Consider the following 12,815-nt stretch of genomic DNA (forward strand, 5'->3'; position numbering starts at 1 on the left):
TAGACCCAAGGCTTAAACATGGCTGCATTGACAATAAAAGACTAGACACTAAGCCAAAACAGAAAATAGGAGAAAGGATTTAGACTAGGTGGACTACAAGACATAAGGTAACATACTGCAGACCGCACGTACAGAGACAGATCTAAAACACTGGGCAGGTTTAGATCACAATTAAAACATGTGATGGAATATTTATTGGATTAGGATAAACGCACTGAAGAGAGCGAGCAATGGGATGATGAAGATATCTGCTCCAAGACATGGCTAAAACATGGTGTAGATGAAGCAACTATTGAACTGAGACCAATATCACAGATTGGATCCGTGTCAGCAATAAAACACAGGAGTGTCTACATGATTGAATCCAGCTTTAGAAGCAACACATGGATTAATCCTCGAAATTGGGAGAAACATGACACCAAAGTAGTTAAGAGAACAAGTCAAAAATATGGGCTGGATTAGCTGCACGATCAGGATTAGAGACTTGTTTAGTACTGTATCACACCTTTAGCCTCAGTAGATTATGGAACCTTCTCTCCCGATTTCTCGGTTTACTCTAGAATCAAACCTCAACTGACAAACGCACTTTTCTGCATCACTCCAGCTTTAATAAAGGAGTTCCAAAAATAAACGCGATCAACAGATTTACATATGAAGATTTGTTACAAATTTGCTCTGGTGACAGTAAGTTGAACTGTAACATATATCAAAGAGTTTAATTACAAAGCCCAGTCTCCCCCACTTGCAATAGCCACACAATATAAAACATTGTCAATTACATAGGAGTATTCTGCAAGCATGCCTTGGACTAAGACACCAGGGAGAGTGTAGATGCTAATGTAGTGTTCACAATACAATATGAGAGCTTCCCTTTTTATGTAGCATCAGTAAAGTTGGTGGTTTAAACCAACTGAACTTAGCGGAAACCTTACCTCTTCACAATTGGTTTTCATATCACTTGCATACCAGTGCTTTGCCACTGTAAACATTCAGGTCGTGTGAAGCCAGTATTGGTATCTCAGCAGCCTCGTTGTTCTCATGATAATGAAGCTGCTCCCCATAACAAAAGCTTCTTTCTCTATCCTGTTCCCTCTTGATAATCACACTCATGCAGTCTTTTAAAACACTCAAACTGCTTTTGCTTGTAGTTTAAATGGGGTGGGGAGGGGGGAACCGGGTGATGGGTGGGAGGAGGGAGCTGAAGAAAGGAAACTCTGATTTTTATCAAACTAGTACCTGTAGTGGATAAATCAGTAATCTAGGTGGATTTAAGTGGACTTTCCAGGAACGCTAATAAAATGTGAAGTAGAGGTTTAGTAAGGTCAGGACTTGGGTTCAGCAATAAACGAACTCAGGACTCGGACGAAAACACAGAACACGTTCTTTACATTAAATCAGTTAAAACATGGGATGGATTACCTGTTGGATCAGGATTATGTGAATCTTAAACTATGAGACAGATTATCTCTGGGATCAGGACTACATAGATCCCTTCAAAATAATGTTAGGACATACAATAAAACACATGGGAGCAAGATGAAGCATTACATAGATTAGATTAAAAAAGGAAAATGTCAGAGTCCGAGAAATAAAGTAAGCAAAATAATTCTATAAGATTTCCTGTAAATTTCATTTTAATCTAATAAATTCATCAGTAATTAAATTTCACAGGCAACATATTTGAAGCAACATTTTGTTAGGTGTTTTCGATACTTTTTGTACTTTGTTTGAACAAATGTTGATCAAGATTGCAAGTCAATTCAAAGGAAAAGGCATTTCTGATGAAAATTGAAAAGTGTGGTACTGGAAAAGCACAGCAGGTCAACTCTCCTGCTCCTCGGATGCTGCCTGACTGGCTGTGTTTTTCCAGTGCCACATTGTTTGACTCTGATCTCCAGCATCTGCAGTCCTCACTTTCTCTCATTTCTGATGAAAGGCCATTGACCCAAATGTTAACCTTGCCTCTCCCTCTACAGATCTTGAACGACCTGCAGAATCTTTCCATTTAAAATGATCTTTTACCTGTTTAGTCCTATGTTCTCTTGTTCCACTCTCACAGTTTAATTTAAAATATTATTCTGAGATTTTTCACCTTTGGCCTTACATGTCTCGATAGGACCACATCTCAGATGTTTCCTTTCTGAGAGTTCACATTTTTCCAGTCTTTTCTCATTATACAAGTTCCTGAAATTGAGATAATCCCCATGGCATTTTTCTGCATTGCCTACAGCAACTAAAGGTGTGGTCTGACCAAAAACATGGTTTTATTAAGTTTTTTAAATTATCAACGTTGGCCAGAATATATTGCTCACCTCTAAAGGAGTAGGTGATAATGAGCTGCCTTCTAGAGCCAATGCAGTCCATAAGGTGTAAGTAAACTCATACTGCTTTTAGGGAGGGAGTTCGAGAATTTTGGCTCAGCGACAGCAAAGGAATAAAGATGTATTTCCAAGTCAGGATGATGTGTGAGTTGAAGGGAATCTTGCAGGTATTAGAGCTCCCAAGCATCTGTGACAGTTTTCTCCCTAGATAGTACACTTTGGGGGTTTGGAATGAGTTTTGGTGAGTTACTGTAGTGTATCTTGTGGATGGTACACACCGCTCCACTGTTCATCAGTGGTGAAGGATGTGAATGTTGAAGATGATGAATCGGTTGCCAATCAAGTGGCTTTGTCCTGGATAGTATCAAACTTCATGTGTGTTACTGGAATTGCAATCATCCAGACAAGTGAGGGGTTCTCCAACATGACCGTCCCTTGAGACTTGTAGTTAGTGGGCAAATATTGGAGAGACTGGCAGTGAGTTGCTCACTACAGAACTCATAGCCTCCAGCCTGTTCCTCTAGTCAGTGTTTTTATACTGGTCCAGTTCAGTTTCTGGTCAATGGGAAATCCCAGGATGTTGATATTGGGAGATTTCAGCAATTGATACTCAACCACCATTGCTCAGTAGAGCAATGTGTACCACCTACAAGATGCACTTTTGAAATTCACCAAAGACTCCTTAGACAGCTCCTTCCAAATCCATTACCACTACCGTCTAGCAGGATAAGATTATCAGATACTTCGGAACACACCTCCCCACAAGTCCCCCTCCAAGCCGCTCACCATCCAGACTTGAAAATATATCACCATTCCTATAGTGTCACTCAGTCAAAATCCTGGAATTCCCTTCTGAACAGCATTGTGGGTTTACCTATAGAAAATGGACTGCAACGATTCAGAAGTCAGCTCCCACCACCTTCTCAAGGACAATAAGAGATGGGCAATAAAGGCTGGCCCAGCCAGCAACACTCACAGCAACATCCCATTCACTAATAAAATGAATAAAAAACATAGGCATGGTTCAGAACCTGTGGAGTTGCAAATGGTGCTTATCATCAGTGAATATATCCACTGATGGCCTTCTGATGGGGGAAAGGTAATTGGTAAAGTGGTCGATGATGGTTGGATCCAGAATGTGATCTGGAGGATTTCTCGCAGTGATGTCCTGTTGTTAAGATTACTGACTTACAACAAACCACAATGATCCTGTGTTCAGTACGACTCCAAGCAGTGAAGAGTTTTCCCTCCGATTCCCAATGTTCAGGAGTTCCATTATATTATATTTTGAAAATTTGGATTTTAACATGGCAGAACCATGTCTATCCTTTAAGCTTTATTTGTATTTTTATATACCTTGTGGGTTAAGAAGGTTAGGACTTAGAATCATAACAGTGTGGAAACAGACCCTTCAGCCCAACAAGTCCTCACCGACCCTCTGAAGAGTAACCAACCCAGACCCATTTCCCTACCCTAAATTTACCCCTGACTAATGCACTTACACATCCGTGAACACTATTGGCAATTTAGCATAGCCATTCCTCTCTAACCTGCATATCTTTGGACTGTGAGAGGATACCAGAGCACCAGCAGACACTATGAGAATGTGTAAACTCCACACAGACAGTCGCCCGAGGTTGGAATTGAACCCAGGTCCCGAGCACTGTGAGGCACCAGTGCTTCTACTGAGCCACCCATGCCATCCCTTGATGTCATTTCTGAGTTCTGTAAGTGGTATGGGTTGTCTTAAAATTTGTTCACATATATTTGAACGAAGCTTTTAAAAAGACACAAGTTGAATATTTCAGTGCCTTAGAAAGAGAGAAGAGAGAAACAAATGGGACTGTCACTTTGCACAAGTGTCCTACAATGCTTTAGAAAGACATTATCAACCAGAAGGGCAGAGGGTGTGCAGATTTCTTTCACTTAGAAGCAGAGAAGCAACAGTGCAATTTAACAGTTTCCAGTACAGTCAGGGTAGGAGAAAATAATTTGTGAATGGTTTAATATCGGTAAAGGAAAGCTCCAGAAATAGAAAGCAGTGGACCGGGTGTTTAAGGAAATCATTTTTAGAAATAAGTGAACTGTGTTAGCAATTTGTTTCAGGGTCTCAGGGAAAACAAAATTGACTAAGGGAGATAACGTCAAGTGAATATAGAAGTTTGCTGGGGGATAAAACAAAAACAAGTACAACTTTGCCAACTGAACAAGGTTCTTTAAATTGGAAACAAAATTCTGAGTACCCTCAAAGTTGGTGTCGAATGTAAGATATGATTTGGTATTTCAGGTATTTGTAATAGGACTTTTACAAATGGTTCTTATATAGTGTAAAATAGTTTGTGTTATTTTTACTTTTTGCGCTTAATAAATCTTGATGTTCTTTTGTTACAAGCAGACTCGCAGCCCCTTGTGACTGAGTATGAAACCACAAAAATAAAATTTCTGGTCTATCAAGCCAGGTTTCACTCTTGGCTTTGACTTGACCAGTATTATTAATAATAGTATCACAATGCTAGTGACTCTAATTCTGCTGGTACTCCTTGATGCCATACTCAGGTAAATGCCATCTTGATGCCAAAGAAGACAGGCAGGAGGCTGGAAGAACACAACAAGCCAGACACCATCAGGAGGTGGAGAGGTCAACATTTCAGATGTAACCCTTTTTCAGGACTGGAGATGGAGTGTAGGGGAAGCTGCAGATAAAGGGAGTGGTGGGGGCAGGGTGTAAAGTGGGGATCGGTGAAGACAGGTAGAGGGTATGACCTGGTTGGTCAATGGGAGGAATGAATCTCTGGTGGCTGGGAGGAGTGGAAGGAAAGGGGAGGGGCTAGGAAGGGAATCACGGGATGGAGAGGGAGGTTATTTGAAATTGGAGAACTCAATGTTGATTCCTCAGGCTATATGCTGCCTGATGAGGTGTTGTTCTTCCAATTTGCACTTTGGTTTGTTGTGGCAATGGAGGACACCAAGGATGGTCATGTTGGAAATGGAGTGAGAAGGGGAATGAAAATGGGCGGTGACTGGGAGGTCCTGTCGGCGCTTACAGACCCAGCTGAGATGCTTGGTGAGCCATTCCCTCGGTTTACGTTTGGTCTCCCTGATGTAGAGAAGACCACATCAGGAGCACCTGATGCAGTAAACTGGGTTGGAGGAGAGGCAGGTGAACCTCTGTCTCTGGAAGGACTGTTTGGGGCCCTGGATGGAGGTGAGGGGGGATAGTGTGCCGGCAGGTTTTGCATCTTTCCTGTTGCAGGAGAAGGTACCTGGGGGCTCGGAGGGATTGGTGGGTAGAGTCGCGCAAATAAAGGCTGTTGAAGGGAACGGTCCTTGTGGAAGGTTGAGAGGTGTGGGGAGGGGAAGATGTTCTTGGTGGTGGGGTCTAGTTAAAGTTGGCGGAAGTGTTTAAGGATGCTGCATTGCATGTAGAGACTGGTGGAGAGGTAGGTGAGGACAAGGGGGACAACGTCTTTATTGCAGTGGAGCGGGGAATGGAGGTGGGTATGGTGGACGGCTGTCTGGATGACAGGGGGAGAAAAAGCACATTGTTCAAAATAGGTGGACATCTGGGTTGCTTGCGAGTGGAATGTCTCCTCAACTGAGCAGATGCAGTGGGAGATTGGGATGGAGTTCTTGTAGGATACTGGGTGGGAGGAGATGAACTCCAGGTAACTGCCAAAGGCAGTTTCTATTACTTTATCCTAGATTAGATTACCTACAGTGTGGAAACAGATCCTTTGGCCCAACAAGTCCACACAGACCCTCAGAGTCGTCCACCCAGACTCATTCCCCTACCCTATATTTTACCCTTGACTAACGCACCTAACACTATGGGCAATTTATCATAGCCAATTCACCTGACCTGTACATCTTTGGATTATGGGAGGAAACCCACATGACACAGGGAGAATGTGCAAACTCCACACAGACAGTCACCCAAGGTGGGACTTGAACCCAGGTCCCTGTTGCTGCGAGGTAGCAGTGCTAACCACTGAGCCACCGCACCTCTAGAGTTCAGCTCTTCTGCCCTAATTTGAACGAAAGCTGTGATGAAGTCAGGAGCTGAGTAGCCTTGGCAGAAACCAAACTGAATGTCAGTGAAATGGTTATTACTAGGCAAGCATATTACATTTATTCGTAGGTTTAACATAAAACTCCAGGATCTTATTATGTTTCAACCACAGTAACAGCAACATGCATTCTAACAATGCTCAAAGGGCTGAATTGCCTACTCCCACTCCTAATTCCTACATTCTTATGTTCCTTTAAAGGGATAAGATCCTGTCTCGAAGAGCTCACAATCCACATCCATCGGTTCTTCAGTATCGCTGGGAGTGCTGTCCAACCTGGGATGGCTTCAAGCAAAGAGAAGCATCATGGACACCACCTCGGACTCAAAATAGGTGAGTTGGGTCTGCCAGGGTGGTACCAGTGAGGGATGTGGCAATAGGCGGTGAGGATAGGGAAATGTTTCTTTGACAGCTGCCCTTTCTACAAAAGTGGGGTATGAGAACCCCCTCCATTCTTTTACTCCGCCCACCAAAGGGCCCTCAGGTTTTACAGGTCTCCCAATGTGGAAACCCAAGGATCCCTCCGTTGCTAGTAGACAGGATGGTAGGGCTTCAACTGGACTCTGTAGAGAAAAACTGCCCTCCAAGTTCTCCACCTCCCACCCCCAACCCTCCAACTCTGTTCTAGAAGGCCCGAGGAGATTTCAGCTAGTGGAAGGGCCAACACCTAGAGTTGTTGAGCTAGAGTTGTACATCATCTACAAATGTGTGGAAACACATCCTGCATTTTCAAATGTCATCACCAAATGCTAGCAGGTAGTTGACGAATAGGAAAGGGACAAAGATAGAGCCTTCAGATACACCACAGGTAATATTGCAGGAATGGGAAGAGAAGACATTTAAGGTGATTCTATGGCTATAAATAATGATGATATAGACAGGCAGGAGGCTGGAAGAACATAGCAAGCTAAGCAGCATCAGGAGGTGCTGAAGTCAACATTTCGGTGTATCCCTTCCTCAGGACTAGGGGTGGGTGTAGGGGGAGCTGCAGATAAAGAGGGAGGCGGGGGCAAGGTGGTGAGGTGGGATAGGTGAAGACAGGCAGAGGGTACAACCTGGTTGGTCAATGGGAGGAATGAATCCAGTTGGTGGCTGGGTGGGGTTGAAAGGAGGGGAAGGGACTGGGAAGGGATTCGAGGGATGGGGAGGAAGGTTATTTGAAATTGGAGAACTCAGTGTTGAGTCCTCCGGGTTGTAGGGTTCCCAGGTGGAAGATGAGGTGTTGTTCCTCCAATAGGAGCTGGTTATCCGGATGGGCCCCAGCTAAACCTGCCTCTTTGTCAGCTATATCTTCAGCACCTACGCAGGCACTGTGCCCCAACTCTTGCACTGTTACATCGATAACTGCATCGGCACCGCACCCTGCACTGGAGCAGTTCATCGACTTCACCCACAATTTCCACCCCACCCTCAAATTCACTTTGGTCCATCTCAGACACCTCCCTCCCCTTTCTTGACCTCTCCATTTCCATTTTCGGAGACAGTCTCCAAGCGGACTTTACTACAAACCCGCAATCCCATAACTACCTGAAGTACACCTCCTCCCACCAAGTGTCCTGCAAGAATTCCATCCCACTTTCCTAATTCCTTTGCCTCCACTGCATATGCTCAGACAAGGAGAGATTCCGCTCGCGAGCATCCCAGATGTCCACCTACTTTGAACAACATGCTTTTCCTCCCTCTGTCATCCAGGCCTCCATTCCCTGTTTCACTGCTGTAAACCTCCCCTCCCAACACAATAAAGACAGAGTCCCCCTTGTTCTCACCTACTACCGCCCCACCAGCTTCTGCATCCAACACATTACCCTCAAACACTTCTACCAACTCCAAATAGACCCCACAACCAAGAACATCTTCCTCTCCTCACCCATCTCTGCATTCAACAAGTACCGTTCCCTTTGCCAGCCCTTGGTTTGCACCACTCTCCCCACCAATCCTCCCGAACCCCCTGTACCTAGCCCTGCAACCAGGAAAGATGCAAAACCTGCCAGTACATTCCCCCCACCCCTCCTCTCCATCCAGGGCCCCAAACAGTCCTTCCAGGTGAGACAAAGGTGCACCTGCCTCTCCTCCAATCCAGTTTACTGCATCAGATGCTCCTGATGTGGTCTTCTCTACATCAGGGAAACTAAATGTAAACTGAGGGAACTGCTCACCGAGCATCTCAGCCGGGCCCACAGGGGCCGACCGGTTCTCCCAGTAACTGACTGTTTCACTTGCCCCAACCACTCCCTTTCTGACATGCCCATCCTTGGCCTCCTCCATTGCCAAAACAAACCAAACTGCAAGTTGGAAGAACAACACCTCATCTTCCGCCTGGGCAGCCTATAGCCCAGAGGACTCAACATTGAGTTCTCCAGATTCAAATAACCTCCCTCCCCATCCCCAACTCCCTTTCCAGCCCCTCCCTTTCCCTTCCACCCCTCCCAGTCACCAACTGGATTCTTTCCTCCCATTGACCAATCAAATTGTACCCTCTGCCTGTCTTCACCTATCCCCACTTCACCATCCTGTCCCTGCCTCCCCCTTTATCTGCAGCTCCCCCTACTATCACCCTCAGTCCTGAAGAAAGGTTACACCCGAAACGTCGACTTCTGCACTTCCTGATGGTGCTTGGCTTGCTGTGTTATTCCAGCCTCCTGCCTGTCCTCCTTGGATTCCAGCATCTGCAGTTTTCTTGTCTCTAACTAAATAATGATGTAACCAGTCTAGTGTATTCCTTCCCAGCTAGCTGACAGTAGAGAGGAGTTGGTCAAACGTGTTAAATGCTGTAAACGATTTGCTTTGCCAGGCATGCAGGATATATTTGTGAGCTTGGTGACCAAAGTGGGGAGCTAAAGCCTGATTGGAGGGATTCAAGCGTGAAATTCTGAGAAAGGTTTGGGAGATGATGTCACATTAAAGGGCTTTGAAGAGGTTGGAGATTTTAATAGGGTCGGTGTGTGTAGTGTGGGGGGATGGGAGGAGGGACTAAGTAGTTTACAAGATTGCACTGTCAATGAGTTATGATGGATGCAGAAAGGCTGAGTGAGATAACAATGTCAAGGGGTAGTGTTGGATGTAAGACAGCTTATGTGGAGGGTGAGATCTGGGGAGTAAACTCAGAAAGTTCTGATACAGGTTGACATTACCAAGGATGAGATGATGCAGAAGCACAAAGAGGAATGCAGAGAATGTACCTATGTATATAAAATCCCTGAAAAGTACTCATTGTCATCCACCCTTCAGCTTGGTTTTTTTTTATAATTCCCATGATTTGGTCTAGCTTTGAGCTTCAGTAATAGCCTTCCCTGTGGGACTTTATCAAAAGAAGTTTTAGAAATTGAGGTACATCCCTTTGAAATATTCTCTCAACTCGTTTGGATTGTTACTTCCTCAAAGAATTTGAAGAGTTCAGTAGGACAGCACTTTTCCTGCCTAAGTACAATTTATCTGCAATTTGTTAGATTGTTATCGTACAGACACCCTCACTTTTACTCCAGATAACTGATCCTGTTATTCTTTATGCTCTGTTTTGGAGTTACATATTTAGTAACCTTTTTGAACATGGATAGTACATCAGCCTGTCTGATTGACTTTACTCATTGACTCCATCAGAATTATTGCCAGTGCCACACAAATCTCCTTTGTTCATCCAAATACTCTGGGATCCATTTATGGTTGGGAACCTGTTTGGAGTGTTTTTAGCCAGCCTATTACTTCCATCTCATTTACATCAGAATTATTGATTTTAGTTGGGATATGTTCATCTGTACAGCCATGTCTTCCCTTGTGAATGACTGGAATAACAATTACTTCAGAAAATGTACTGTCAAATAAGGAATGGGAACATAGGGATTGACCAATAGTGATTGATAGATAGACGTTACTGAATGATTCTATTATATGTACCAGCATTGTCTGCAGTGAAGTCTTAGTATCCTAATGCTGTTAATAACTCAACATCTCTTCCTCCAGAATTTTTCATTTCTGGCAGTTTTGCAGATTCTGTTTTGCCTCCTCTCCTCAAATCCCTTTCTCTGACTATTTCTAATCCCAATCATTTTTATCTTTCTTTTTCATATCCAGATGTGGTCTTACATACGACCAAACTTTTTATTTTCCTATCACCAGAGGTATTATTTTCATCCATTAACCACCACCAGTAAATCACCTTGTTTCCAATTGATTAATTTATGCGCAAACCGTGTTAAGGGCAATACAAGCCATCAAAGCTGAGGGAGAGGTAGAGAGAGGGGGAGGGGGGTAAATCAAAATGGAGTTGGAAGGGGCCAATCTATTTTTAAAATGCCATCACCAATTAATGGTCAGTTTTAATTCCATTTTGAGTTAGTTTTTTTTAGGTAAATTGCTTCAATGTAGAAGGATACCACCAAGCAGCATGTTATCACTAAAAACTATTTTCCAAAGGTGGACAGCAAAGCTGACAAAAAAACTAGCACAATAAATGATGAAGGATTACTAGTTAAAACAGGAACTCTGTTGTAACAGAGTAATTTCAACTGAATGGTTACTTATTTCCAACATCAATGTGAAACTATTGAACTATATTTCATTTATTTAAATGTATTATCTGCAGGAAGTAAAGACTACAATTTCACAGCAATATATTGAAGCTTACTTAGAGAAACTTGCATTTGTTGGTTATCATACTAATTAATAATTAACATTTCTGTCCTTTAATCCTGGGATTGAAGAATAAACTTTACTGGCTCAAAGGGTATTTTGAGAGAGAGAGAACACAATGTGACTATGGAAAATGTAACATGAAGGTCTTAGGGTGCCAGTACTTGGTGATATACTTTCACATGATAAAGTAAAAGCTTTTTCTGGGCTGTTGGCTGTGCTGTTGCTCACCCTGTTCTGAAATATCTCTAAATGCAAGCTGTTGACATTTTGTTCAGCAAATATTCTAGGTTGGTTCCCCAGTCATTGAGAGAGTATTGCTTTTGTAGACGCTTCTCCTCTTCAGTAAGACCAAGACTCATCTACCTTCTCAGATTTAATGGCTCTATTCAAAAAGTAGAGTTCTTCCAAACGTTATGACCAACTTTTATCCCTCAACCAATATCAGAAAGAAACACATCATATGGCTATATATCTCTCTGCTTTTTATGTGAGATTGCTAAATGCAATTTGATTGTTGTGTTTATCGACATTACAACTGTATTTAATTAGTTGTGAAATGATCTGTGATGTCCTGGGTATTTTATAAAGTTAAGCTACATCTTTCATTTATCTAACTTTGCTAAGATCTTTCGCAGTTGGATGCTAAGTAGAAGATTATTGGTTGGCCTAGACTGTTCTCAGTCTCGATGTTTTGCCAAAGAATAGTTACAGTGTCCGCTGAGGTAGAACAAAAAGCATTCACTTTTGTTTAGAGATGTAACTAACAGTAACAATTGATAGGGACTTCATCTTGCCATGAGGTTATAAGGTGGCAAAATCATGACCATTTCATGTTGTACTGGATCACATATTGTGATGATATGTCCTGTTTCTCATTTGCCTATCACTTAGTAACTCCTTTAACCAACATTAAGGAACACTCCACATATTTGAGCTTGTATATATGTTGCATTTCTTCTGTTGTGTGACGAAGAATATATGTGCAATTATCATTTGGGATTTAGAGTTTAAAATAGAGTCAGATTGATTTGCACAGCTCTGTGAAGGATTCTTTTTAATGAAAAGGGCAAGTAAGCAATTTGAAACAGTGACCTGAGTACGCCATTTCCATAAAGGCATGTAACATCAGTAATGTGCCTAATAGGACACCTAAGATGTTAATGGAAGGAATGTTTGTAATGCCGAATTTACAAGCAGACCAGAGGTCATTAGTTTAGATTTGACTTGAGGTCAATTCAAAAGACATTAGTTTAGATTTGACTTGAGGTCAATTCAAAAGAATCAGGCCTTCAATTCAGAAGAGAGAATAGTTTTCTTAGCTGCAGAATCAAGTTCATTTCCATAAAGGCATGTAACATCAGTAATGTGCCTAATAGGACACCTAAGATGTTAATGGAAGGAATGTTTGTAATGCCGAATTTACAAGCAGACCAGAGATCATTAGATTTGACTTGAGGTCAATTCAAAAGAATCAGGCCTTCAATTCAGAAGAGAAAATAGTTTTCTTAGCTGCAGAATCAAGTTTTGTTTTTGTTCAGGGAAATCAGTCACCCTAGCTGAAGTATTGTCCCTTCATGCAACTTTCAAGGTGGGAGAGCTTTGACAGAAGTCATCAAGTTGTTGGAATTAAGAAAGGTTCATGGTGATAGAATCAGAAAGGAACTTTGAAACTATTTCAGCAGTCCAAGAAAAAAGAAACTGGGAAGAGTCAGTGAAGTAAAAGTTACAAAAATGAGATAGGAGTACTATTCCTTTGGAATTGTGTAGATGTAAAAGGATAATTTGGGGAATAGTGCTA

At 42.5% G+C, this 12,815-nt stretch overlaps 1 protein-coding gene across 1 annotated transcript in view; it reads right to left on the minus strand.

Moving 5' to 3' along the window:
• maml3 (mastermind-like transcriptional coactivator 3) overlaps positions 1-1,344 on the minus strand; it is a 524,196-nt gene extending 522,852 nt beyond the window's left edge. Inside the window, exon 1 of the mRNA XM_043674113.1 lies at positions 933-1,344. Coding sequence (XP_043530048.1) covers positions 933-989 — 57 coding nt within the window. The 5' untranslated portion in view covers positions 990-1,344. The remainder of the gene's footprint in view (positions 1-932) is intronic.
• Positions 1,345-12,815: the final 11,471 nt, after the last annotated feature.

Source organism: Chiloscyllium plagiosum, chromosome 32 (assembly GCF_004010195.1).
Source record: "Chiloscyllium plagiosum isolate BGI_BamShark_2017 chromosome 32, ASM401019v2, whole genome shotgun sequence".
NCBI lineage: Eukaryota > Metazoa > Chordata > Chondrichthyes > Orectolobiformes > Hemiscylliidae > Chiloscyllium > Chiloscyllium plagiosum.